Source organism: Emys orbicularis, chromosome 3 (genome assembly GCF_028017835.1).
Source record: "Emys orbicularis isolate rEmyOrb1 chromosome 3, rEmyOrb1.hap1, whole genome shotgun sequence".
Classification (NCBI taxonomy): domain Eukaryota; kingdom Metazoa; phylum Chordata; order Testudines; family Emydidae; genus Emys; species Emys orbicularis.
In genome coordinates this window covers 4,782,246-4,810,071 of record NC_088685.1, presented here as the reverse complement: position 1 = coordinate 4,810,071, position 27,826 = coordinate 4,782,246, and the positions used below count along the sequence as shown (strand labels likewise).

At 47.7% G+C, this 27,826-nt stretch overlaps 1 protein-coding gene across 1 annotated transcript; it reads left to right on the top strand.

Moving 5' to 3' along the window:
- The first annotated feature begins 6,067 nt into the window (after nt 1-6,067).
- Nucleotides 6,068-24,560, top strand: CCDC25 (coiled-coil domain containing 25). Its single transcript, XM_065400417.1, has 9 exons — nt 6,068-6,197; nt 10,602-10,649; nt 11,542-11,581; nt 15,127-15,178; nt 17,128-17,203; nt 17,955-18,058; nt 20,089-20,291; nt 21,582-21,627; nt 23,609-24,560. The coding sequence occupies exons 1-9, from the start codon at nt 6,173-6,175 to the stop codon at nt 23,636-23,638; spliced, it is 624 nt and encodes a 207-aa protein (XP_065256489.1). The 5' UTR covers nt 6,068-6,172; the 3' UTR covers nt 23,639-24,560.
- The last annotated feature ends 3,266 nt before the right edge of the window (nt 24,561-27,826 follow it).

The window sequence follows — 27,826 nt, the reverse complement described above, 5'->3', positions numbered from 1 at the left end:
AAACCTGGATAAGGTATAATTGTTGACTACTCTGCCAATAATCAGTTTCCTCCTGACCCACATCAGTAGCAGCTCAATTCTGCCTGGAAGCGTGAGGGTTTAACCCCTATACAATTAAAAAATTGCTATCCTAACTAATAGGACTCTGGATATTCTCAATATCCATATAAACATCTAATCCTTTTTTTGAATCCTATTAAGATATTTGCTTCAATCATATCTTGTGACCAAAGGTTATGCATTGGGTAAATAAGTATTTCCTTTTATCAGTTTGAAATTTATTGCTTTTCAATTTAATGTATGTCCACTTGCTCTTGCTTTATGGGTAAGGTAAATAAAAGTGTCAAATTTACTTTTTCTACAGCATTAATTTTGCATATCTCAGTCATATCCCAGTTTAGAGAGAAGACAAACTAAAAGAACAGGAGTACTTGTGGCACTGTAGAGACTAACAAATTTATTTGAGCATAAGCTTTCGTGGGCTACAGCCTACTTCATCGGATGCATAGAATGGAACATATAGTGAGGAGATATATATACACATACAGAGAGCATGAAAAGGTGGGAGTTGTCCTACCAACTCTAAGAGGCTAATTAAGTAAGAGAAAAAACTTTTGTAGTGATAATCAAGATAGCCCATTACAGACAGTTGGACAAGAGGTGGGAGAATACTTAACATGGTGAAATAAACTAAAAAGCCCTACCTATTTCCATATGAAAGCTGGCCAAGCATCTAGAGAGTGAAGAACTACCAGATGAGAGTCTTACCCCAGAGAGGGATAGCAGCATTCTGCACTTGCTCTTCCCTGCTCCACTATTTGATCAAGAGTTGTGAGTTACTTTGCAAGCAATCAGTGCTTTACAATGTTACAGAGCCACCAAGACCACTGCTTGCAATTCTATTTTTTTTAAACTTTCCTTCCTAAACACACACAATGGCCAGAAAATTATGTGCAAAATAGCTAAAGATGACCACAACCTTCCACTTTCTTTGGGCACAAACAGAACAAAATACCTTTTCTTCCTTCTTTACATGGTAACCCAGGTCAGGTACATAATGGGGATGGGAAAACACGAGCGGGGAAAAGTGTGAATGCGTGATTCGTTATTATTATTAATCACGGTAGCAGCTAAGGATCAACCAAGAACGGAGCCCCAGTGTGCTAGGCACTATATTAACACAGTGGCAGACAGTCCCTGACCTGAAGAATTTACAGTCTAAATAAACCAGACACATGGTGGGGAAAGTGGTAGCTTAGAACACACCAGCAGAATGAACAATGGCTACATGTACACTGATAGCAGGGTAGACTACTGGCATTACACATGGTAGCTACACACCACAGTGAAAGGCTCTGGCGGGGATGGGGGGGGAACGGCAGGACACCACACTGCTGAAAATAGCAGCATAGATGGGGGGGCATTATTTGGACATGTAGGAATCCCATGTAGGGTATACAACCTGGAGGTTCAGGCATGTAGCGCATGCTCTTCTGCTAAGCCATGCCTCGCCATCTACACTACTAGTTATAGCCATGCTAGCTGAGCATGCAGTGCCCACATGCTCCAGGCTGCCCTCAGTGTAGACGTAACCAGTGTGATGGCAGCAAACAGCACTTCAATGCCGGGATTGTGTTGTTGTTGTTTTTGGGGGGGGTTAGTAAGAAAGAGGGGGCTCAGCAGAAATAAAATGGGCGGGGGGGCAAAGGGCTCGGAGCAGGAGAGAAGAGGATGAGGGAGGCAGGGGTGGAGCTAAGCTGAGGGGAAGCAAACAGCCAATCAGCAGAGGGCAAAGTCCACGCTCATGCCCGGGGCCGCCCTGTTCTGGCTGCTCCTAGGGGAGTCCGGCGGGCTCCTCCGGCAGCACTTCCCCAAGGCCCCGGGCAAAGGGGGGCCGGGGAGCAGGGGCCAGCTGGCTCCCCATGAGCTCAGCGAGGCAGGGTCGCCGCTGGGCGGGGCTGTGAACCCAGGGCCTAAGCCGAGCTCTGACGCCAGGGGCCCTGAGGTGGGGACGCCCGCCCGGGGCATCGGGGGCCTTGCCCCACGCTGCTGTGGAGGGTGGGTCGTTTTCCGTGCCCTAGGCAGCCGCACGGGTAAGGGCCATGTTAAGCCCCGTCCCTACGTGTCACCCACACACCCCGGACGCTATTTATCTGGGACCCGGAGGGCGCGCGCAGCCCCCCCGAGGCCGGGAGCCGCTGACCTCAATCCCCGAGACCGCCGCTCTTGATGCGAGAGAGGGCCGGGGTCAGCCGCTCCCTGCAGCTCAGGCCGAGAGGTCCGGCCGCGCCCGGGCAAAATCACCTCAGCGCTGCTCCCGCCAACCGCCTCTCCTTCGAATCCGCGCGGGCTCCGCCGCCTGCCGCGCGCGCCCCAGTCCCACCCCTCTGCCGCACGCCCGGGCCCGCCCCTCTCCGGCCGGCCAGCCTGGCTCCCATTGGGCACATCTCTCGTCATTCGCCATCCCTCACGTCCATTGGCCAAGCCTCTTCGCTTGTAGACACGCCCCGACGGCGTGAGGAGCGCCATCCCCACTACCGCCCGCCAGCCAATCAGAGCTCTGGAACGCACGCGGCGCGCTCAGCTTCCATTGTCAACATTGGCCCCCTCATTAAGTCCCGGAGACTGCAATTCCCACCATGCACTGCAGGAAAAAAAGGCGGTCTTCTACGATGAAGTCCTGTCGCAATGCTTGCCGGAAGCTGTAGTCCTTTTGCGTCACAGCTCGAGCGAAGGGGAGCATTGCACGCTGGGATGTGTAGTCACAGAGGACTGCAGCACTGTGAGCAGGATAGAGTATTGCATGCTGGGATAGTTGTCTGCAGTAATGCATACTGGGACCGGTGCGGCCATAGCAACCACCACAGTACAGTCCCATGGCCATGGTGTGTTATAACATAGTCCCTCCCACATGTTAATTCTTCTGTTGCAGACAACCTCTTTAATCCACTGCAGATCAGGCCTCAATCTTACTGAACGCTTATTGACTTCCTATTGATTGTGCCTCTGGTGCTAGGGTGACCAGACGTCCCGATTTTATAGGGTCAGTCCTGATATTTGGGGCTTTTTTTTATATGGGCTCCTATTACCCCCCACCCCCGTCCCGATTTTTCACACTTGCTATCTGGTCACCCTATTTGGTGCTGTAATTCAGACTATCAACCTAGAGATGAAATTCCAGTCTCCTGAGCCATCGAGCCCCAGGAGCTCCAAAATCTTTCAGCAGTTACAAATTTCCTTCTTAAAAAACTTTGCAGACTGTTGCCTTTAAAACATGTCCTTAACTATTACTAGACTTTTGTTCATTAGATTGCTGTGCTTATTAGTGTTTGAGCATTTAAATGGTCCCATCTTTGCTCAGAAATTAACAAAATGGGAGGTGAATGGTGGTAATTTCTAAAACGAAAAGCAAAATCCATCAATCCTAAACAAAATTGGGAAATAATGTTGCTACATGGGGCAGGAAGTGATTGCTGCATTGTCGAGAGGAAAGACAGGCAAACATTGTTTGTAGTGTTGTTGTAGCCCAGGATATGAGAGAGACAAGGTAGGTGAGGTAATATCTCTTATTGGATCAACTTCTATTGGTGAGAGCTCGAAAGCTTGTCTCTCTCACCAACAGAAGTTGCTCCAATAAAAGATATTACCTTGTCCCTTAGAGTATGTATTAACTACTTAATGCTAAACACTTTGTTCCATCTTGTATTTATCTGTAACACCATTTCCCAGACCTGAAGAAGAGACGAGCTCTGTGCAGCTAAAAAGCTTGTCTCTTTCACCAAAAGACATTGGTCCAATAAAATATATTACCTCACATACCTTGTCTCTGAGGCATAGATGGTGTCAGACTGAAATTTGTACGAGGCTGAAGAGTGAAATGTAATTGTTGTTTTTAAAAAACCTAATTCTAACAGGCCCCATCTACATGAGACAACTTTATTTAGTAGATTTGTAGCCTGGGTGCAACTGTACTATGTTACTGTCTATTAAACTGAGGTGTACACAGGGTCAAGCATTTTAATACAGTCAGCTAGCCCTGCTCTCTGTCATGTACGTAAAATTGTATATTGCTTTATATGCTCGTTTTATTCCACTGTAAAATCTCTGGGGCAGGGCATTCCCCGAGATCTACCGCAAGACAGAGTAAGGCCCAGCAGAAGTAAAAAGGGAATTATAATACACTATAAGGTGGGTGCAAAACTGATTAGAAAACCATTCCCAGAGAGTAGTTATCAGTGCTTCACAGTCCAGCTGGAAGGACATAACGAGTGGGGTCCCGCAGGGATCAGTTCTGGGTCCGGTTCTGTTCAATATCTTCATCGATTATTTAGATAACGGCATAGAGAGTACACTTATAAAGTTTGTGGACGATACCAAGCTGGGAGGGGTTGTAAGTGCTTTGGAGGATAGGATTAAAATTCAAAATTATCTGGACAAACCGGAGAAATGGTCTGAAGTAAATAGGATGAAATTCAATAAGGACAAATTCAAAGTACTCCACTTAGGAAGGAACAATCAGTTGCACACATACAAACTGTGAAATGACTGCCTAGGAAGGAGTAGTACAGAAAGGGGTCTAGGGGTCATAGTGGATCACAAGCTAAATATGAGTCAACAGTGTAACGCTGTTGCAAAAAAAGCAAACATCATTCTGGGATGTATTAGCAGGAATGTTGTAAGCAAGACACGAGAAGTAATTCTTCCACTCTACTCTGTGCTGATTAGGCCGCAGTTGGAGTATTGTGTCCAGTTCTGGGCGCCATATTTCAGACAAATTGGAGAGAGTCCAGAGAAGAGCAACAAAAATGATTAAAGGTCTACAAAACATGACCTAAGAGGGAAGATGAAAAAACTGGGTGTGTTTAGTCTGGAAAAGAGAAGACTGAGAGGGGACATGATAACAGTTTTCAAGTACGTAAAAGGTTGTTACAAGGAGGAGGGAGAAAAATTGTTTTTCTTAACCTCTGAGGATAGGACAAGAAGCAATGGGCTTAAATTGCAGCAAGGGAGGTTTAAGTTGGACATTAGGCAAAACTTCCTAACTGTCAGGGTGGTTAAGCAGTGGAATAAATTGCCTAAAGAGGTTACTGTGGCACCTTTAAGACTAACAGAAGTATTGGGAGCATAAGCTTTCGTGGGTAAGAACCTCACTTCTTCAGATGCAAGACTGAAGAAGTGAGGTTCTTACCCACGAAAGCTTATGCTCCCAATACTTCTGTTAGTCTTAAAGGTGCCACAGGACCCTCTGTTGCTTTTTACAGATTCAGAATAACACGGCTACCCCTCTGATACTAAAGAGGTTGTGGAATCTCCATCATTGGAGATTTTTAAGAGCAGGTTAGACAAACACCTGTCAGAAATGGTTTAGATAATACTTAGTCCTGCCATGAGCGCAGGGGACTGGACTAGATGACCTATCAAGGTCCCGTCCAGTCTTACAATTCTATGATTATCATAATCACTATTAGTGCCTACGAGCCTCTCTCATGGGCTATGGCCTCATTGTGCTGCTCACTGTACATGCACATACTAAAACAACAGTCCCTGCCCAAAGGAATTTATAATCTAAAGTTTGTATAGGCATTTCTATAGGCCCACATCACCAGGGGCTAAGTCCTCCAGAGAGAGGCACTAACCCCCCCCCCCCGATCTACATTAGAGAATTGCACCAATGCAACATTAAATGCCCCCAGCAGTGGCCAAGGTGCCACAGGACCGGAGCTGCAGGCCCACCAGGTCTGTGTGCTAACCACAGCACCATCGCCTACAAGAACTTCCAGGGCCGGGTACCAGTCAACCAACTAATAGCCATGTTTGCACACACACAAAAAAAAACACAACAACCTGCAACTCGCATGCGCACAACCTACTACAGCAACAGTTCCCGCACCGCCCAGGTCACAGAGCTGCGCATGCGCACAGTTCGCCTACTCTTCCCCCCCGCTAATTGCGTTCTGAGGGCGGCGCATGCGCGCAGGAGGACGCATCGCCTCTGCTTGGCGCACGCTCCCCACTCGGCGGTTTGCGCGAGCGTTTCCGTTTCCGGTGCGCGGGTTCCGGAATCCGGCCGGAAGTCGGGGAGCGACGAGTGTCCTAGCGCCGGGAGCGGGCCGCGGAGCCGGGAGCAGCCCGGGCGGGCCGGCCGAGGAGCCGGGACTTAGCCACCGCCGCCATGGTGTTCTACTTCACCTCCAGCGGTGAGCCCCCGGCGCCGCCAGCCCCTCCCCCTCGGGCCCCCTAATTCCCCCCAGCCCCGCACGCCGGGCCCCCCTCGGGCCTTCTCCACCCCGCCTCGGGGCGCCCTCCTACCCCCTTGAGGGCCCCGCCGCCCCCCATGGGCGCCATTGCCCCCCACCGGAAGTGCGCTCGCCCCCCCCCCCCCGTGTCCATGCCCCTCGGGGCCCCGGACAGCCCCTGCAGCATCAGCTGGCTGCCTAGCTCTTCCCTGCTTCCCCGCAAACACCGGCCTCCCTCCCTGCTCGCCACCTCTTCCACCCTCGGGCATCAGCTGCTCCTTTCGTGCAAGAACAGGGTGCCCCTCCCCACACCTTTCCGGGGGGAGGGTGTTTCTCTCCCACCGTGCCCTGGGGGCTCCCATTCTCCCTAGGGGTCATTCATGATCTTCCCCACCCGCCCTCGTGCATCACCCAGTCTGTTCAGGCTGCCTGCCCTCGAACCACATAAGCAGGATGGGTTGGTGCCCGTCCTGCCCACATCTCCCTTCCCAAGGGCCAGCCAGCCTCGGGTTGTTCTCACTGGTGTGTTCTTGGACTGCATCCAGTCTAGTGATCCATCGTCATAAAGCAATGGGGCTCCCACCCTGACCCCAGGAAGAGAATTTGACTATCTCCTCCATCCTGCTGTTAGGAAAGCTTTCCAGAGTTTCGCTTTGCATTTTCCCTGGCTTGTGCGCCATTGGTCCCGTAGCAATACACGAACCTAAGCAGATGCTGTCTCTTCCCTTAAAAAATTATCACTGTGGTAGTGTCCAGGTATGAAGGAAGACAGAGCCCCTGCCCCACAGAGCTTACAGTCTGAGGTCCTGGGTATGTTCAAGGAAACTTCTAAAATGTTGATATTAAAAACACTGGGAAGCCCTAGTGCTGATGGGTTGCTGTCATTGTCTTAACTACCATGTCAGGTGACCTGTTCTTAGCAGGGTTAGATAGTAGCGTTTAAAACGGTGACTGCAGCTAAGAGGCCCTTTGCACTAGGGTTCCTGTCGTTGCTAGAGCCAGTGGCACTGAATGGACATAAGTAGTGGCCAGGGTCTTTGAGTCCAATGTACTATGAAGGGTGGGGGAAAGGGCTAATACATACAGTGTCTCTATTTCTTACTACTTTTTAAACGAATGCTTTCTACAAACCCATGTACAAAGATTGGGGCTTCATAACAGACCAGGTGAAATCCAAATTTTAGTGCGGTGTGGGTGGGTGGGATTGGTTCATCATGAGGAAAGTACAGTAGAACCTCAAAGTTAGGAACACCAGAGTTACAAACTGACCAGTCAACCACACACCTCATTTGGAACTGGAAGTACACAGTCAGGCAGCAGTAAAAACCAAAAAAAAAAAGTAAATACAGTACAGTACTGAGTTAAACGTAAACTACTAAAAAGGGGAGGGGAGTTAAAAATAATAATAAAAAAAAAGGTTTGACAAGCTAAGGAAACTGTTTCTGTGCTTGTTTCATTTAAATTAAGATGGTTAAAAGCTGCATTTTTCTTCGGCATAATAAAGTTTCAAAGCTGAATTAAGTCAATGTTCAGTTGTAAACTTTTGAAAGAACAACCATAATGTTTTGTTCAGAGTTATGAACAACCTCGATTCCTGAAGTGTTCCTAACTCCTAGGTTCTACTGTACCACAAAAAAGTGCCCTGCTTCTAGCCCTAGTCATGTCACCAACCTGTATGTGCTTAACTTTTTTTGAGCTTTGGTGGTGGTTTTAACATGCCCTACGTTCAGGAATTTAAGACCTTCACAGCCTCATCTTGTTCACTCTTCCTCTTTTATTTTTCTCTTGGGATGGAACATCTTAACTATACATCTTTTCTCCATTCTTCCTCTCTTGGTTTTATCCCTCTGACCTTTTAGTGATCTGAGTATAACCTTGTTTGTTTCTTGTGATTCTTCTTATTTATGTTCTCTGGACTGGAGGAAAAGCTTTTCATTTCTATCGCACCTTTCATCCCTTAGAGGATTTCAAAGCACGTTACAAATGCAGCAAACTGATACATGAACATCACTCAATCCAACACTGAAGTGTAGCCATTTTCTACTGATGTTCAGGCAGCTGCTGGGTTCTCAAAAGTGAGTGCTGGGTTTCCTGGCTTTTTAGGGCACCGAGTACACAAGCCTGAAGTGGGTCCCAGGGTCTTCTAACTAGCAGCTCCTGAGTACTGGCACTTCTTTGCTCTTTTGCTGCTCGTTGGTTTGGTGATAGAACCACAAGATCACTGTGTTTGAAAACCCTTTGCAGTTTGAGGATGTCTTCCCCTCTCCCCAACCCCTCTAATGTCACTGTACATAAATGGAGCTATAGTTCTGTCTAGAGCAGAGGTTCCCAAACTTTGTTGCTGTGTCTCCCTTCAGAGCTTCATATCTCATGTATGCCTCCTCCTTCCTCACTTCCCCAGGCTCCTTGCTCTGACCGTCCCAGCCTACTGCTCCCTCTTGCAGCCACAGCCTTGTCTCTCCCCTGTTTCCCCCCCAGACCTCTACTAGACTGCACCTGCTGACTCCACTCACTGGCTCTAGCTGCTTCCTCCACTGCCTTCTGCCCTGGGCCCGGCATGTGAAAGCAGGATGTGAGCTGAGATGTGGGACAGTAACAGACACTGCAGGGGCAGGCTTGCCAACCGGTCCCCTTGTGCACTAGCCACTGCTGCCACTGTAGGGTGACCAGACAGCAAGTGTGAAAAATCGGGACCGGGGGGGGGAGGTAATAGGAGCCTATATAAGAAAAAGACCCAAAAATCGGGACTGTCCCTATAAAATCGGGACATCTGGTCACCCTATGCCACTGCTTCTACCTGTGGAGAGGCTCTGTCTCCCCTGACTCCTGTTCCTTGGAAAGTGGAAAGGATGCAGGAATGTTCTACTTCACATCAAGTACTCCTACCACCGATAACCTTGTTGTGCCGCCTCAGGAGGCCGCACTTCACAATTTGAAAACCTGTGATCAAGGGGATTCTAGTGATCTCATACTTAAGTCTTAAGTGGCCAGAATTAGAGAGAAAACAATAACCTCTTGCGAGTTATTTAAAACATCGTCCATTAATATCCAAGTATATCAGATCATATAAGTTGAAAGGGATCTGCTGCTAGGTCATCTAATCCATTCCTGTAGCATTGTGGCAGGATTGACTTCATTTTCCCGAAACCATCCCAGGTCACTAAAAGTTCCCCAAAGGGACTGATTCGTAGTATGAGAGATATGGTTGATTTTACCACCATTGTATGTGCCATATATGTAAGTAGCCTTTCTTTCCATGGAGCTACTCCAACTGGTGTGGGATCAGGCCCCCCGTTTCTAAAGGAGACTTTTCTCTACACTGCCTCCTCCATGTAGCTTCTCACCATGCTGACTTCCATTCTCTGTTTTTCAGAGACTAGGTCACCGTCGCATGAAACTCCTGTCTTGATGGTTCAGCAGATTTCTCTAATTCCTGTATCTTCTTTGTAGCTATCCAATAAAAATCTGGACTCAGTGTTATATTGACACTGAGACATGGATATGTTTTTATTTCCATCAATATAAACTAGAAGTTTAGTCCCTGTTTACTGTAATTTCTGAGTTTGTAAGCAGTTGATAATTTGGCTGGCTCCAAGTACTGTTTGTCCACACACAGTATGGTTTTTACTCAGTAATCATGGAAACTAACCATGTGTCACCCTGGCCAGTGACCTAGGCTTGCACATAACTTTCTTTTTGCTACTGAGGTTGTGACTCTGTGTTGCCATATATAAGGGACCACCTAACTGTCTGTATAACATGGTTAGGCAGTGGTTCTTCCTCTCAATTTTCTCTACAGTTGTATATCCCAAAGTATATTGCCCCTCTTGTTCCCCTGCCTGTCTTAACATGCGCTGTCCCTTGCTGGGGGAGTTATGAGAGAGCTGTCCAGTTTTTCCCAGAATGGCATGATACGGATGTCTAGGCAGAGTGGTGGGTGTGGGGACACAAGAAGAGAGGAATTAGGTAGGATGCTTCAAGAATTTAGGTGACTTGTCGAAGGCCACAAAGGGGGTCAGCATCAGAGCTGCGAATAGAGCTTGGGAATTTTTGACTTCCAGTCCTACGCTGGGATGACAGGACCGCACCCTGCTTTAATTATATAAAGCAAAAGTGAGCCCGAACCTCATGAAGTGTCTTGCCGCGAGGACTGTCAAACTGCTGACGAGTCTTCCAAGGGAACTGGTGGAAACCTGGTTGTTTGTTCTCTATGACTTTTTAAAGTGACTCAATCTTGCCCTGGCCCCTGGGAAGGGAATGGGGTGGATTAGATGTTCGGAGACATAGATGGTGTGTTTGTCAGTACCTCTGGGCACAGTTTTGTCTGAAACTCCTTTTGATGTGTGTCCTCTTTCTATCCCTCAGTTGTTCCCGCTGTTTACAGCATTTACATGGGAAAAGATAAATATGAAAGTAAGTACATGAAAATACTTGGGCAAGGCTTGATAGGTTGGGATTTGCCTTTTTTTTTTTTTTTTGCCTTTTTTAACCTTGTTTCTTAATTTTCCTCTTTGATTTTACTGCATTGTTTGAAGGCAGATTTTTCCTGATAGCTGCTTTGCAAATTATGCTATACACTAACTCCTTATGTAGTCTGTAGCATTACTTTATACCATTGTCGGGGGTTGGTGAGAGGGGAAGCTGTCCGTGGACTTAATCTGAAGTCAGTGGGCACTCTGGGCTTTTTGTCAGGCTATAAAATGGTCAAGGAAACAATGGTAGAAGCCTAGCATGGTTTGACAGCATTTTATTTAGTTGGTTTCATTGTTCCCTGCATAATTGGTCAGTTTTTACCATCTTGAGTTACTGTTCTTCAACTAAAATAGGTTTTCTGTTGCTGTGTCCTCTTCCAACAAACCAGGGTACAGTTTTGCTTCGTTTCATGTCACTGCTTGCCATTCAGTACTTGAGGCAAAACCAAAATTAGCATTTCAATTGAAGAGAGTTGGTGCTTTTATCTTGGGAACTGCCCTCTTGAAAATCTCCTACATTTGACATTTATGCAAAGATCAGTGTCTCCCAATTTAAAAAACAACAACCACCCGAGACTGGAGTGGAGGAAAAGGGATAGAAATTAGAAATGTTCAGAGTCTTGGCCTTAGCACCTTTGTGCCCAAGAGCACTGTGTGTTTCAGGCCCTATTTGGGGTTCCATCACTCTCACTCTCCAGGTGCCATACTGTGGTGCAAACACTCTTGATATTAGCAATCATTTCCCCTCATTGCCAGTGTCTCAGTGGGCAGTTTGGTTGGCTGCTGGGGGAAGTATCCTTCTTTGCTCAGTATTCTTTTTTTCATGCCTGCAGATGAAGACCTGATCAAATATGGCTGGCCTGAAGATATTTGGTAGGTACTGAAAAGAGCCGTGTAAATCCTTTATGCTTGTGAAATGAAACGCCCTTCATAGTGAACTTCAGTGGGGGGCAGTGTTGGTGCTCTTCTGACTACGCTAGGTGCTATTCAGAATATTAACGAGTTTAAACACAGTCACAGAGGGCTGTAAAATAGCACCTAGAGGTCCCAACTGAGGTTGGGGCCGCACTGTGCTAGGTACTTTCTCACACACACAGTAAGAGCTGGTTCCTGCCCCCGAAGAGTTAATAATGCAATATGGCTTGTGTGCACATAATAATATATGGAGATATACCTATGTCATAGAACTGGAAAGGACCTTGAAAGGTCATCAAGTCCAGCGCCCTGCCTTCACTAGCAGGACCAAGTACTGATTTTGCCCCAGATCCCTAAGTGGCCCCCTCAAGGATTGAACTCACAACCCTGGGTTTAGCAGGCCAATGCTCAAACCACTGAGCTGTCCCTCCCTCCATGGAATAGGTGTGCCCACATGTGAAGTTATTCAGCAATAGCTGTTCTTTAATAACCATGTAGGCGAACTTTAAACAGACAAGGTAAAGGGTGATAGGTAGGGCCCTACCAAATTCACGGTCCATTTTGGTTAATTTCACGGTCATAGGATTTAAAAAATCATAAATGTCATGATTTCAGCTATTTAAATCTGAAATTTCACAGTGTTGTAATTGTAGGGGGGTCCTGACTCAAAAAGGAGTTGTGTGGGCGGGGTCACAAGGTTATTGTAGGGGGGTTGCAGTACCGCTATTCTTACTTCTGCCTTCAGAGCTGGGCAGCCAGAGAGCGGCAGCTGCTGGCCGGGATCTGAGCTCTGAAAGCAGAGCCTCCGCCAACGGCAGCGCGGAAGGAAGGATGGCCTGGTATGGTATTGTCACCCTTACTTCTGCACTGTTGCTGCAGAGCGGGGCCCTCAGTCAGCAGCCACCACTCTCCAGCCGCCCAGCTCTGAAGGCAGCAGCAGAGAAGGGTGGCATAGTACGGTATTGTCACCCTTACTTCGGCGCTGCCTTCAAAGCTGGGGGCCCGGCCAACAGCCGCCACTCTCCGGTTGCCCAGCTCTGAAGTCAGTGCAGAAGTAAGGGTGGCAAAACCATGACCTCCCCCCCCCCCCCCCCAAAAAAAAAAAAAATAACCTTGTGACCCCCCTGCAACTCCCTTTTGGGTCAAGACCCCCAATTTGAGAAACGCTGGTCTCCCCCATGAAATATATACGATATAGGATAAAAGCACACAAAAGACCAGATTTCACGGGGGGAGACCAGATTTCATGGTTCGTGATGACTTTTTCATGGCCGTGAATTTGGTAGGGCCCTAGTGATAGCGGAGACAGGCACAGAGGTGAAATAACGTGTCCCAAGTCACATGGCAGATCAGGGACAGTGATGAGAATAGAACCGAGGTCTCCTGACCCCCAGATCAGTATCCTCTCCACAGGAGCATGCTCGTTCTCCAGCCCAATCCCTTTGTCTGATTTCTTCTTGTACATGTATATACACAATGTCACCATCATGTCTACTGTATTCACACGCTGCCTGGCAGAGTGAAATATTCCCTGTCCTCCTGTCTCAGCTCTTGCCTTCGTTCTGGCTCCATGAGTTGAGCTTGAACGACTCTCAGAATCATGAGAGGCAAGAGCTATGCATAACGTAAGCAGACCTAACTGGTCGCATGTGCAGGGGTGGCTACGGGCACTGCTCTTTACCACACATGTTGACGTAGTTTTGGTCCCCCTACATGGAACAGGAAATAATCAGAGAGGGGCAGTTAGGACAACTCGCTGTTAGCTACAATAGCTGCAGCTCACTGTTATAAAATCATGACTGGTATAGAGAAAGTAAATAAGGAAGTGTTATTTACTCCTTCTGATAATACAAGAACGAGGGGCCACCGAATGAAATTAATAGGTAGCAGGTTTAAAACAAACACAAAGTATTTTTTTCATGCAACACACTGTCAGCCTCTGGAACTCCATGCCAGAGGGTGTTGTGAAGGCCAATACTATGACAGGGTTCAAAAGGGAGCTAGATAGCCATTGATGGACCTATCGTCCATGAATCTATTAGCCAGGATGGGCAGGGATGGTGTCCCTAGCCTCTGTTTGCCAGAAGCTGGGATTGGGTGACAGGGGATGGATCACTTGGTGATTACCTGTCTGTTCATTCCCTTTCGGGCACCTGTCATTGGCCACTGTCGGCAGACAGGATACTGGGCTTGATGGACCTTTGATCTGACCCAGTATGGCCATTCTTATGTTCAAATATGCCATTGATTACTGTCTGTGTTAATCCTTAACAAATTTTCTATGTTGGCAGTGGCCAAATTTGCTTGGGGCCTTGTAAAGCTGTTAGATGATATATGGAATGGGCCAGATATCTCCGTAGACAAGCTTCCACATACAAACCCCATCATCTTAATTGATACTTGCTTCCTTGCTAGCCATTTCAGCCAAGAGGCTAATTAATTGAGTGGGCCATATAGACTGTCCTCCCTTCTCGTTCCTAGAGATGGGCTTTTTGGGGGTGGATTGAGGCATATTGGTGGAGCTAGTGTGTAAGAAGCATGCGCTGCCTCTGCTTTTCTTGCACCTGCTCTGAAAATTGAGGATGTAAGACTCTAGGACCATGTATACCCTGCCGTAAAACGCCCGTGGCTGGCCTGTGTCAGCTGTCTTGGGCTTGCGGGGCTTGGACTGCAGGGCTGTAAAATTGCCGTATAGATATCGCAGGGCTCCAGAGCCTAGGTTCCTGCCCGAGCCTGGACATCTCCACTGAAATTTTATCACCCTGGAGCCCAAGTCAGCTGACATGGGCCAGCTGTGAGTGTTTTATTGCAATGTAGACAGAGCCAATGATGGAGAGGGGAGGGATAGCTCAGTGGTTTGAGCATTGGCCTGCTAAACCCAGGGTTGTGAGTTCAGTCCTTGAGGGGGCCACTTAGGGATCTGGGGCAAAATCAGTACTTGGTCCTGCTAGTGAAGGCTGGTGCTGGACTCGATGACCTTTCGAGGTCCCTTCCAGTTCTAGGAAATAGGATATCTCCATATATTATTATGGGAGATCCTTAGATCTTGTTAGCATAACTGTCACTTTTAATAACACGCTTTGCTATAGTGCTATACTAATTTGTTTCTCTCACATAATTAGTTAACTGATGTAGTTAGAAAGGGTAGATATCTATGCCATTTCCATAGGAATCACTAGAGGGAGCAAATAGCAATATCTTATCATAAGATCTTTCTGTTAATGTTGTCTGAGTATATTATGTTTCAGAGAAAATACAAGGTTTTTAAGTAACTGCTTCCTTTAGCTTTTCAATTTCCTCCTCTTAAAGATGGGTGAATATTTGCTCAAAGATTGAAACACCTGATAAGCTGTAACAATTCTGTTGCATGCTGTCAAATGTGCATGTTCAGAATTTATTTTAATGCTTTTACCCATGGGACTACTAGTCTGTTATGGCAAACTATTGTAGCATTTATTTCAGAGCAAGTGACCCTCTGCTAAATGTGCCTTTGTATTCTGTAGGTTTCATGTGGATAAGCTCTCCTCTGCACACGTGTACCTCCGACTACACAAGGTAATCTCAGAATCCTGGTGCAGTTAAACAAGTATGTACTGGTATAACAGTGACCTGCAAAAGATTTCTTAAAAATTGGATTTGTATCCTCATATTTCCAGAAAATATTTTTTCAGGAGTTGGTTTTCTGTGCTTATTTTGAACACTAGAACTTTCAGAAATGTTAAGTCTAGTTCTCCCGGGTTTAGGAGGGTTTGTTGCCTCCAATATTTATTGAGATTCTACACCTAAATGTGGGAGAATTTGTGTTCTGAAGGTGCACATAATATGCTAGGCCAGGGGTCGGCAACCTTTCAGAAGTGGTGTGCCGAGTCTTCATTTATTCACTCTAATTTAAGGTTTCGTGTGCCAGTAATACATTTAAACAGTTTTAGAAGTTCTCTTTCTATAAGTCTATAATATAGAACTAAGCTATTGTTGTATGTAAAGTAACTAAGGTTTTTAAAATGTTTAAGAAGCTTCATTTAAAATTAAATTAAAATGCAGAGCCCCCCGGACCGGTGGCCAGTACCCGGGCAGTTGAGTGCCACTGAAAATCATCTCACGTGCCGCCTTTGGCACGCATGCCATAGGTTGCCTACCCCTGTGCTAGGCATCCACACACACAGGAAGTCATGGTACCTGCCCTGAAGATCTTACAATCTGAGGCTCCCATTCCACTATGAGCTCTGGATGCATAGACCCACCTGCTCACACACGGTGCCCCTGATGTTAATGGGGGTCTGCAAGGGTGCAGGTGTGTAGTGGAACTTGGGCATATGTTAGTATGCAACCCAGGAAGGGCAGGGGAGAGGGTACAACCAAAATATAGGACAAAACTGGAAGTCTCATCATCTGAGTACAGTGCCTGACCAATGTTCCGTCTAACTTTTTCCATCAGTGTGCGGAATGAACTTTGTTATGTGCACCAATATCGAGGTGATGTGTGGATGTGCGCTGCCAGTAGAAACAAAAAACCGAGCTATAATATATATTTTTAAAAAGTTACCATAGGGATAATTACTCCAGCCAGGCCAGGTTTGGCATTTTAGAACTCACTACTCAAAGAATTAAATTTAAGCATAAGAGAGAAATAAAACCACAAATAACAGCATTTTGAAAGAATAAAAGTACCGAGAATATACGTGCACTGCAGGAAGTACCAAGAAGTAACGACAACACAAGTATGTGCTGGGAGGTGAGTGTGAAAGAGACTCTGTGTGTGTGTGTGTGTGTGTGTGTGTCTGTGTGTCAGAGACGCGTGCGCGTGTGTGCTGGATGCTGGGGAAGTCTATGAGAGACCGTGTGCTGTCTCTTTAAGGCACTCACCAGAAAGCTCCTCGTTCAGACTGCAGCAGCTCTCCTGCTCCTGAGCTCTGTCCCCGCTCCCCTGCTCTGCAGAGATGGGGTACATGGGCAGGTGGGGGAGGGGGACACCCTGACATCAGTCCCCCTTTCTCTCCCTCTTCTCCCCCCGCCCCCCCACTCTGCACATCACGCAGGAGGGTCCCGGGAACAGCTGGCCAGGGGCTCCAAGGCAGAGGGCAGGAGCAACCTGGCTGCAGGGCAGCACGGGGAGGGGACCTGAACACCCCCCCCCTGGTGTGCGCGGTATTTGATTCACTCCTGGGCAACCATGCAGCTTTGAGGGAACACAGCTCCTGGCTCTGCCATGGATTTGTGAGATCTAGGACTAATCATTCTATCTCTACCTCATTCCCCTTTCAGTAAGAGGGGGCTAATACCTCTGAGGGGTATAGCGGCAAAGCCGTTTGTAAAGTGGTTTGAAATCCTTGGCTGGTAGGTGCTATAGAAGTGTAAAGCATTATAAGCTGTGTTTGTAATGCAGGGGCTCATACCTGTGTTTGTATAGCATGGTCCAAGTGCACTGTTGGTGTGGTGTTCATAACTCCCATATTGCCCCCTCAAATGGCACAGTAAACCACTCATATTTCCTTGGTCTGCTTTAGGGGCAGACAGTGGATGATATTCCCAAAGAAGTTTTGATAGACTGCGCCCATCTAGTGAAGGCCAATAGCATTCAAGGTAACATTTACTATTGAAATTGGCGAGTCTCCTATGGAGATTAAGGGACTGTGTACAAGGGGTGTGTGTGTGGGGGGGTGTCTATGCATAGAATCCTAGAATATCAGGGTTAGAAGGGACCTCAGGAGGTATCTAGTCCAACCCCCTGCTCAAAGCAGGACCAATCCCCAACTAAATCATCCCAGCCTGGGCTTTCCATCCCAAATTACTGAAATGTCTTGTTTTTGATGTCAGAAGAATGTTAAGTGTAAGTACACTTCATAGCTTGCTGTTTTCATGGGAAACAGATGTCACTTGCAACAGCTGGTGCTGCTGCTGATATTTTCATACTAAAACTTTAATCTCCTGATTCCTGACGGTGCCTCTAAATCACTGTATGAGCCAAAAGGGGTCTTGGCGTTTTCCCTCTAATGCCCACTTGAGGCCCTCTTTGTAGCAGACAGCCTTCTGGCAAAGCCAGACTCCATCTGGAGTTCGTTAACACTGCTTTGGCCCTTGCTGCCACAGAACGCGGTACCGCAATGTCCTTCTGTTCCATTGCAATGCTGTTACTTCAGAGAGGAGGACGAGGACAGATCCTTACAAGTGTTGCTGACTAGGAGCTATGTAACACAACATGACTCTGGCTGATTGTGGAGACAGCTCATCAGAAGGTTCAGGGTGGGGAGGGAGAATAGAAATGTTTCCCCCTTTTGATCCTTTGATACAAGAACTCTCCTTCCCCCCCGCCCCCCCCCTTACTGCTCTGTAGGCTGCAAAATGAACAACATCAATGTGGTGTACACGCCATGGACCAACCTGAAGAAAACGGCTGACATGGACGTGGGGCAGATAGGGTTTCACAGACAAAAGGATGTAAGTGTTTGCTGTGTAGCTGCGAAGAAACCCACCAGCTGACTGCAGTGCCGTCCTTCTCCGGTATTGAGAGCTGAGTATCCTGTCTCTCACGCAAGGGCTCTAAAGCAGGGGAAACTGCTGTGGTCCAGGGGCATGGGGAAAATCCCAGCTGTTTTTTGGTGGGCTAAACTAAGTTTCCACGTGGGTGTCGGAATATAATAAAGCAGCGGTTCTCAAACTGTGGGTTGGAACCCCAAAGTGGGTCGGGACCCCATTTTAATGGGGTCGCCAGGGCTGGCTTAGACTTGCTGGGGCCCGGTGTCAAAGCCTGAGCCCCTCCAGCCGAAGCTGAAGCCCGAGGGCTTCAGCCCTGGGCAGCAGGGCTTAGGTTAGAAGCCCCCTGCCTGGGGCTGAAGCCATTGGGCTTCGACTTTGGCCACCTGGGGCGGTGCGGCTGGGGTGGGCTCAAGCTTTGGTCCCCCATCCTGGGGTCATGTAGTAATTTTTGTTGTCAGAAAGGGGTCGTGATGCAATGAAGTTTGAGAGCCCCTGTAGTAAAGTAAAATCACTACAACACATGGAAGAAGGCACAAGTTACAAGAGGGATACAGAGCTGAGTAATTAGTTATGGCCAGTATAAAATATTGCCAATATACAATATCCAAGTGCAGGACCGGCTCTAGGCACCAGCAAACCAAGCACGTGGTTGGGGTGGCACACTTCCAGGGGCGGCATTCCGGGTGGTTTAGGGTTTGTGGGGTTTTTTTGTTTGTTTGGTTTTTGGTTTTTTTGCTTTGGCAGTTGCACTCTCGGAGGTGGGTTGTTTTTTTTGTTTGTTTTTCCCCCTTGGGGTGGCAAAAAACCTAGAGATACACTTTCTGCTTGAATTTCCAACTACACTTGGATTATTGTCTTCAGTAAGATTGAAGCCCCTCTGACCTGGTAACAACATTAATCAATGGCTGATTTACTTCTGACTGGTAACATTTGTAATAGGCGACCCCCTTTCATCTGGAAGTGGGAAGTTTTGAAAATCAGACTTCATCAGGTCCTCTTTCCTGTAAAATCTGGGTATTTTCATAATTTTAAATGTTGAAAGAACTTCCAGTCTTAAGATATGAATCTAGTTGTCACTTTCAAAATTGCTAACAGTCAGACTTGCGTTCAGAGAAGAGTTCTCTCTTGGCACCCAGGTGAGCACCCTGCCAGGAAATCGTAAAGACTGACTTCCAGAGCACTAGAGTCATGTGTAAAAAAGAGCTCAGTTGTCAGGGGAGAGAAGGAAAGATCGTCTCGTGGCAAAGGCCCACGTCTTGGAGCTGAGTCCACCTCTGGCTCTTCCACAGATTTCCTGTGTGACTTTGGGGAAGATATTTAATGTCTTGGGGCCCTGATCCAAAGCCCTCTGAAGTCAATGCACTCGCATGGACTTCAACAGGTTTTGACTCGGGCCATTGGTGCCTGAATTTTCCAGTCTTGAGAATGGGGATTGTATCTTCCTGGGTGTGTTAAGACTTTTGTCTGTAAACTAGTTGGAGATCCTTGGATGGCAGGCTCTGTAGAAGTGCAAAGTGCTTGTTAAAACACAAACCAGTACTGGGAAGCGCAGGGTTGAAGACAGTGGTCCACAGAACAGGCACAGCGCACTCAGTATCAACATGAGCTTCCCTTGCCAACATGCTCAGCCCTAGTCCACAGAGACTCACTTCAGGATTGGGTGGATGACCATTCTGCACGATCCAGTCAATCCTGGGCCTCTCTGCTGAGACTGCAGCCAAGAAAACCGATTAGTGATAGTTGTGATAGTGGTTTGTATTCTTGTGCCCATCGGAGATTGTACCGTGTTCCCAGCTCTTTTCACACAGACCACTGAACAGCACCAGATGGCAATGACTTGCCATCTGTTTAAATGAGATTCAGGAGCCAGATGTAAAGGTGAAAATGCTCCTTTTTTTGGTATTTACCTCACTGTGTGTAAAGTCTCTTTCTCAATGAAATGCAAGGTGGAAGCATTTTTGATAAAGATTATAGTTCTTTCCATCCCAAAGGTGAGAACAGTGACAGTGGAGAAGAAGGTGAATGAGATACTGAACAGGCTAGAGAAGACCAAAGTGGAGCGCTTCCCCGACCTGGCCGCTGAGAAGGAAGCCCGGGACAGAGAGGAGAGGAACGAGAAAAAAGCCCAGATCCAAGAGATGAAACGGAAAGAGAAGGAGGAAATGAAGAAAAAGAAAGAAATGGAAGATCTCAGGTGAGTAATGGCTGTGACTAACTCTAACTGTGAGTATTTCCTATCAGTGGTGGGAGCGAGACTTCGATCAGGGCATGTCATGTGAGGTTCCTGTTGAGTCATTCGTACTCTGTTCTGTCTTAGACTGGTACAGTCTTAAGAAATAGTATTTGCTGTACCTGGCAACCCTTTCTTTGCCTTTGTCTTGAGAATTAGATGTAGTCACCCAATTCACTTAATAGAAACTGGAGTGAGGAATAGTTCGTAGAGCTGGGAGTCAGGATTCCTGGGTTCTTTTCCCACCTGTGGCACCAACTTGCTGTCTGAACTTGGACAAGTCACTGAACCCTGTGAAATGGGTATAATTGCCTACTATATCTGTAAAGCACTGAATTGCTCTGGTGAAAATCAACGCCTGTGTAGTGCTTGTCAAGCTTCAAAGCACTTCACAAATAGTGATTTTAAAAACACAAATTAGTCCTAGTGTACATGAAAGGCATTATGTACTCCTGTAAATGCACCATGATGAACAGCCCGTTGATCTTCCGGTCTCATGGTAGACATGCAGGAAACATTTGTGGCCACGTTGGTCCTTGAGTGAAGAGTAGATAAGGTAGATATGTTAACCCCCTGACTGTACCAAACAAACCTGGACACGTAAGCAGTCTGACCCAGAAGGTATCCCAGGACTGCTTTGTACATATAAAATGTTACAATAAATAGTAAGTAATGTGTGTTTAGATGGTCATGAGGCTGGAATTCGGGGAGCCGAGACCCCACAGCTCCTCTTGGAGCACTCAGTAATTCAAAGGAGCAATAACACAGAGGCATCTGAGTCCCAGTTCAATTTCTGAAGGCAAGAGGGAGTGCTGGTGGGGACATTGATTACAGCTCACCGCATCTCTCTTGCCCATGAGCTGCTTTGGCCATCCGCAAGCCAGTTTTATAGTAATCCTAAAGCAAAGAGGGTTTTATAACCCCTTACTAGTTATCTTGCTTGTAGTGTATCTGGACAAAGCTGGAGAACAAATGTTGTAGAAAACCCATGCACTGGCTCCTAGTCGATAGAAGAGGTCACCATAGTCCATCTCTGACTTGTGTTTTTTGTGCCAAGGTGTCTGTGCTCCCCACAGTACATTTAATCTTCAGTTAGGGCCGGAGTATGTTCTTTAGAAGACCAGCTAATGTTGAGATCTGATGTGTTTGAATTCCCTCTGAACCACAGGAGGGCTAATCTTGTAGGCACTCTGCCCTGTTTCACAACGTACGTTGAAAAATGCATCTTGCTGCATAATTTCTCTTCCCTTGCAGGAGCTACTCTTCGCTAATGAAGTCTGAGAACATGTCTTCCAATCAGGTATGTTGAGGCTGGCACCTGTGAAGACCTTGCTTCCAGAGGCCTGAATAAGAATCAGAGCAGGGTAACAGGATACGGATGTGAAAGCAGGTTTCAGCCCAGTAGCTGCACGTGGTGAATTGTTCCATGCGTTCTCCCCCTCTTACCATTGGAGTTACAGAACAAAATCCAAGGAGAAGGGAGCTGCATGATTACAGGGAAAGAGAGTCTCTTTCCTGTAACGTCCTCTAGTCTAGAGATGTTAAACGGACCAAGGACACATCTGCTCCTTTCTTTTCTCTCCAGTCTCGCACTCTGCTGCTCTGAATTCCCTTCGGTTGCGTTCAGAGCCGCGCCTCAGCAGAGGTGAGGAAGTTGTGTGTGGATCACAGAGTGCTATGGTGGGACAGCCACCGAAAGGAGAGTAAGAATTTTAAGTGAAATTCTGTTTGTCCTTTTGCCTGTTTAGTCCAGTGTCTGGTTTGTCTTGGGGCTGGGGGAATCACCTATCTTTGTATTACTCTGTGACTAAACGTGTACGTAGCCCTTAAACCAAGGGTGTCTCATTTGTCCTGAGGAGTAGGCAATCTAAAGGCCAACTGAAGCCAGGACATGGGACAACAGACCAGGAGAGGAAGGGCCAGGGGACTATAGAGAGGCAGCTGAGATTGCTTGAAGAGGTAGATTTGAAGGAGGAGAGAAGGGAGCATCTTGTGTTAGGAGCCGCATGTTATGAGACACAGAGCTGGGAGTCGGAGCAGTGAGACAAGGACTGAGATAGCATGGGCAAGCATAAGGAAAATGAGCACTGAGCGATGAATGGGAGCTGGGTTACGTAAGGACCTAAGCTGAGTGAGGAAGGCATTGTTTCCCTGGTGCGTACTAGGGCTCTTGCTTTGTGCCTGATATCCTTCCTCTGAAAGCAAGTACCCTCACTTGCTGTTGCATTGGTGATATCTCTAGGCAAACAAGGAGCTCAGATCTTTATTTAAAATCTGTTCACCCATCACATCCCCAGAGGCTCAGCAGCTGCTTGAGATAGGTTTATGGTTTTCATGGGTTTGTGGGGGTTTTTTGGTGACTCTTCTGGCTGGTTTCCAGATCACAGGTAAGCATGCTTGGGTAAAAAGAACGATGGGGTTTAAGCAGCGGCACCTCCTGCTATGCATGTGCAAGCTGTGTCTGGTTAGTGACATGCCTTGTGAGGAAATGCCCATGTATGGGGTCATCACCCCTCTCTGTGTGTAAGCCACATGTGTTGTCAGATTGGTGCCTTTAAGCTGGGGTCAGCTCAAGTTATGGTCACAAAGGGCTGATACACAGGAGTGCTGGCAAGAGACTGATCTCCACTTCATGGCCCGAGTCACATGATATAGGTAAAGGTTACTAAAGTAACCAGTTCAGGGGTTATCAGAGCTTAATCCCCAGTCCCCTGCCTCCCGGGTTACATGTGGATGGATGATCTGCTGTACTGGGAACGTGTGGAGCCCATTTACTGGATGGCTAGCAAGCACTGCAGATTTTATATTTCATCTGTATCCCATACAGTTGGCTGGTTGGGTCCTAGGCTTTGAGTTAGAGGGGGAAAATCTCTCAGTGGGGCATACTTCTTCAATGAACAGGAGAATACTTATATTCAACATGTGAAATGTTAGCAACAGAATTCAAAGAACCTAGCTTTGGGATTTGTTAGTTTCAGAACTCTGACCATGAGCCTTTTGAGTAAGCCTGGGCTGATTTTATGGCCTTTGTATCGAAACCAGAAAAAACTCAGCCACTTCCTTAAACGATGGGAGAGGCTGCTGACTACACCAGCGGCTTTCAGTCTGGGGGTCTGCGGACTGTCTAAGATTTCTAAAGGGGTCTGCACCTCCACTGGACATTTTTTAGGGGTCAGCAAATGAAGGAAGTGTAGTCCAGTGGCTTTCAACCTATCTTGCCAGTGTTCAACTTCCATTTTACAAAGGTATCTCAATAATTCCATTCTTTCCTTCCCCAACAGGATGGCAATGATTCGGATGACTTCATGTGAATTGGGCATGCTCTCCTTTCTGAATCATGAGATGGACTGCCACGTCTCAATAAGATGCCAAAAAACCAAATGCTGACTTCAGTTTCAGACCCTGTTTGAACCTTCACTGGCAATATTGGACCAGATCTGTGCCATGTATCTCCTAAAGACAGTACTGTGTGTGTGTGTGTGTGTGAGAGAGAGAGAAAGAGAGAGTGAGTGAGTGGGGGGGAGCATACATTCTGGTTCTACAAGAATCTTGATATATTTATTTTGAGGGGAGGGGCTTTTAATGTGAGCTACAGGAGTGTTGTGCTGCCTCAGTGAATTGGCAGTAGACTGATTCAAAAAATGTTGCCATTATCGCAGTGTCTCCCTGGTATAAACTCAAACCTGAAATCAGAATTGCTGAGCTGAGGACTCTGCTCTCCTCTTGCTGAGTGATTCTTGTTGACGGGATGTGTGTGTTCATCAAAGCCAGGGGATCCCTGTAAACCGGGGGAGCCTGAATTTGGCCCAGCTGATGGCCATATTGCAAATCTGCCTGGAGCCAAAAAGCTCCACCTATCTTGTAAATGTAGCAAATTGTAGCTGCCCTTGTTTTAATATGGAGCTGCTGCCTATGGAGACAAGTCTTGGCCTGCATAGCAGCCTGACCGCTCTGAGTGAGATGGAGCAATGCATGCTGGGGATGTGCTGTCTGAGGCTGTACGTCTGTAGGATAGTCATAAATTGCATTGGGCTGCACTCGGGGCTCCGCTCTTCTAAAGGATTAAGTTTGCAAATAAGGCGTTGGGCTTTGAAAAGCCCGTAAGCCGACTCGGAACACTTGACTAAGTAACTCGTAATGTGATGTGGAGAATAGTACATTCAAAATGATGGTGGTAACTATCGCAACATGTGTATATATGTTAGAATTAAAATCATACCAGCTGTTAAAGCATGTTGCTGTTGGAGGTCCTGTGTTCAGTGTTGTGTGGACTCGAAACATGGGATTATAGTTGGAGGAGGAACACGAGGGAGGGCTTGTGTGTGAGTAGTTGTGGAAAATGCTTTTCAGCCATTGTTAATGTGGCTGACGCTCGAGAAGAGTTTAAATGGAACGTGAAGGCAAAACAGAAGGTGCAGTGAGCTCTCTCTGCGTGAAGCAGTGTCTGTCTTTTCAGCTTCGTTCTTCCACAGATGCAAGCTCCTATGAGTTCAGTTGCCACAACCAGTTGGGTCCATATAGCTTACACAGCCATTTGTGAAGTTTGGAGGAGGGATAGCTCAGTGGTTTGAGCATTGGCCTGCTAAACCCAGGGTTGTGAGTTCAATCCTTGAGGGGGCCACTTAGGGATTTGAGGCAAAATCAGTATTTGGTCCTGCTAGTGAAGGCAGGGGGCTGGACTCGATGACTTTTCAAGGTTCCTTCCAGTTCTAGGAGATAAGATATCTCCATTTAAAAAAAAAAAAAAAGTTACTCTCCTTGTGTAGAGGATCGGTTAGTGCCAAGCAGGTAGCATGTCGTTGGGCTTGTCCAGGTTGGAGGTTGGACTAGATGACCTCCTGAGGTCCCTTCCAACCCTGGTATTCTATGATTCATGTCCCTGCTCCCAGGAGTTTACAGGCTGGTGGAGCGTACACTAGGTATGGTCCCTAGAACTCTGGCCCTGTGCTCCTGGCCCAGCTGTCTTGCAGAGCCCTAGCCCCTGGGGATGGGTGAATCTGCTTCAAAGACCGTAAGAATTGGCTGAGATCTGTGCGTATCAGCTGCATGTTTTACAGGTCCGTAAAAGTGCTTTGAGTATCCTTTCTTGCCATAGTGAGGGAAGAGCCGTTTAAATGCACAAAGAGATCCACTGTCTGCCCCCCTCTGAAGATCCGAATCCTCTCTCCTGGCCCCCACTGCTGCTGCTTTATCCCCCTTAGTCATGCCCCAGTGCAGCCTCCACCTCTGCCAGGGAAGCATGTGATCTCCTAGAGGAGCAGAAAGTGAGCGCTGTCTGTAGACTCCAGGATAGTGATTGTATTAATCCTGCAGTGTTGTTTCCAGGGGTTGATGAGGTGACTGTGAGCCCCGCAATCAGGCTGGGCCCTGTTGTGTTAGGTGCTGTACAAACAACTGACGGTCCCTGCCTCAAAGAGCTCACAGTCTAAACGATTCCTCGACTGGCCTCTTACTGCCCTGTGATTTGAGCACTGTCACTGTCCTCATTTGCAGTGCAAAACCCCCAGTGGTAGTAATGCCCCAACCCCCCTAGGGATAAGGGGACTAGTGCAGTGATTTCCTCCTAGCCTTTGATCTTCGAAGGTCTTATCTATACTACACGGTTTTGTCAACAACACAGTGGAGATGCACACATGGAAATGCTCCTCCTGCCCATGGAACTCCCCTGCTATGCCGGCATCATAAAACCACCTCCACGAGAGGCGGAGGGCTTGTGTCAGGGTAGTTAGGGTGACACAGTGGGAGAGTGGAGGAGAGAAGCCCTGCGTGGGGGGGGGGGGGCGGCACTGAGAGCCCTGGCTCTGTCCCCCACACTGCCCCTCTGCAGGTGGTGGAATTGCTCCCAGTGAGGACATGCACCTCCCACGGGAGGGCAGTGTGGACTTCAGCACTGCAGTAATGAATGCAGTGGCTGTAAGTCGACCTAACATCGGCAGACTTATCTTTGTAGTGTGTAGACAGTCTAATTAGCAGGGACTCGGGGCTACATGTTGATCTATACAGCACACTGGTTTCATTTCGCTTGGCTTTTCATTTTTGTGCAGTAGTTAAGAGACTCGCACTGCATGCTTGCCAAGCGGCTCTTCATATCAATCTGACTCCGGCTACTGCTTCCAGCAGCACAAGGCACAACTGCCTTGATTAAAATCCCACGTCCTGTTCCCTGAGCTGGTGGCTCTGTTCTGTTCCTAAAGGCCAAACCCACCACCGCTAGTGCTAACCAACCCCTTTCTCACCTGAGCAGAGGGGCCAGTGGTTGAGCCTTAAAATCTATGAAGCACGTAAGTGCGGCTGGGCCAGTGCCCGAGCGTATTGCAGGATTGCTAACCAGCAGCAGGCCAGTTATTCAGAGGGAAGTTTACTCCGGCCACTCTGTTGCTTGGGCTAGCAGCTCTCGCACGCTTGCTGTAAAGCACGGCTTCTGCTTCCCTTTACTGAAAGCGCCATTAGCCCCTTGGGGCTGGGAATGCTGCTTGCTGGATCCTGGTGTGGATTTATCTAGGAATTTCCAGTGCGGGGGGCTTGAATTGCTCCTGGAAAGGAGCTAGGACGGGCAGCCCTGCGGAAACCCTCTAACCACAGAACAGGCACGGCCTGGGCAGCGCAGCAGCTTCCTTTGCAGCCCTGCTGATGGGCTTCGACCCTGCTCCAGAGGGGGCCTATTCTAGGAATGAGAAGTGGGTCTTCACTGCTTACCCCGATCCCTGAGCTGTCTGTAGGGGAGGCTAATTCCCACGCCCAGCTGACCTCTTGTGGCCTTAAGGAACGTTCCTGCTGCTTGCTGAGTGCCTGGCGGAGGCTGGCTTTAATAATATTACTGTAAAACTAGCGCGAAGGAAATGAAAGAGTGAGAGAACCCTGGTGCTTCTGATGTAGGATGGGGGTCAGAAAATCCAGCCTCATGGCTGCCACCCCATCTTCAGCTGTGCCTGGGTACTTCAGCTCGGCCTGTGGGCGAGCCCTCGCAGCTCTGAGGGCCTGCTACAATGAAATAGGGAGTACGCGCTCTTTGCTTTTGCGGCTACAGTGAGCGTTAGGAGCCCAGTGGGAAGGATGGTCTGGTGCCGAGGGCACTAGCCAGGAATGCGAGTGACCCAGGTTCAGTTCGCTGCTCTGCTGCAGACTCCAGGTGTGACCTTGGGCAAGTCACAGTGTCTCCGTTCCTCAGTTTCCCCATCTGTATAATGGGGATAGTAGTTCTGCCCTACCTCCTGGGGACGTTGTGTGAATAAATACAATACAGAGATTAGGAAGTGCTTGGCTGTAATGGGGGTCACGTAAGTACCTAAGATAGAGTTGGTCCTAATAGCAATAATGACTATCTTGCTAACAACTAGCTGGACATCCTGGGCTCTATTAATCCACCCCCTCTGCTGTGCTCAGCTTATTGGATTTGCCACAGACAACTAGTGCCCAAAGTCTAGTGTACCTGCCACTAGTCATGGCTAATACCTAGTGCTTCAGAGGCAAGCTAAACGAGCTCCATCAGCCCCCCACCA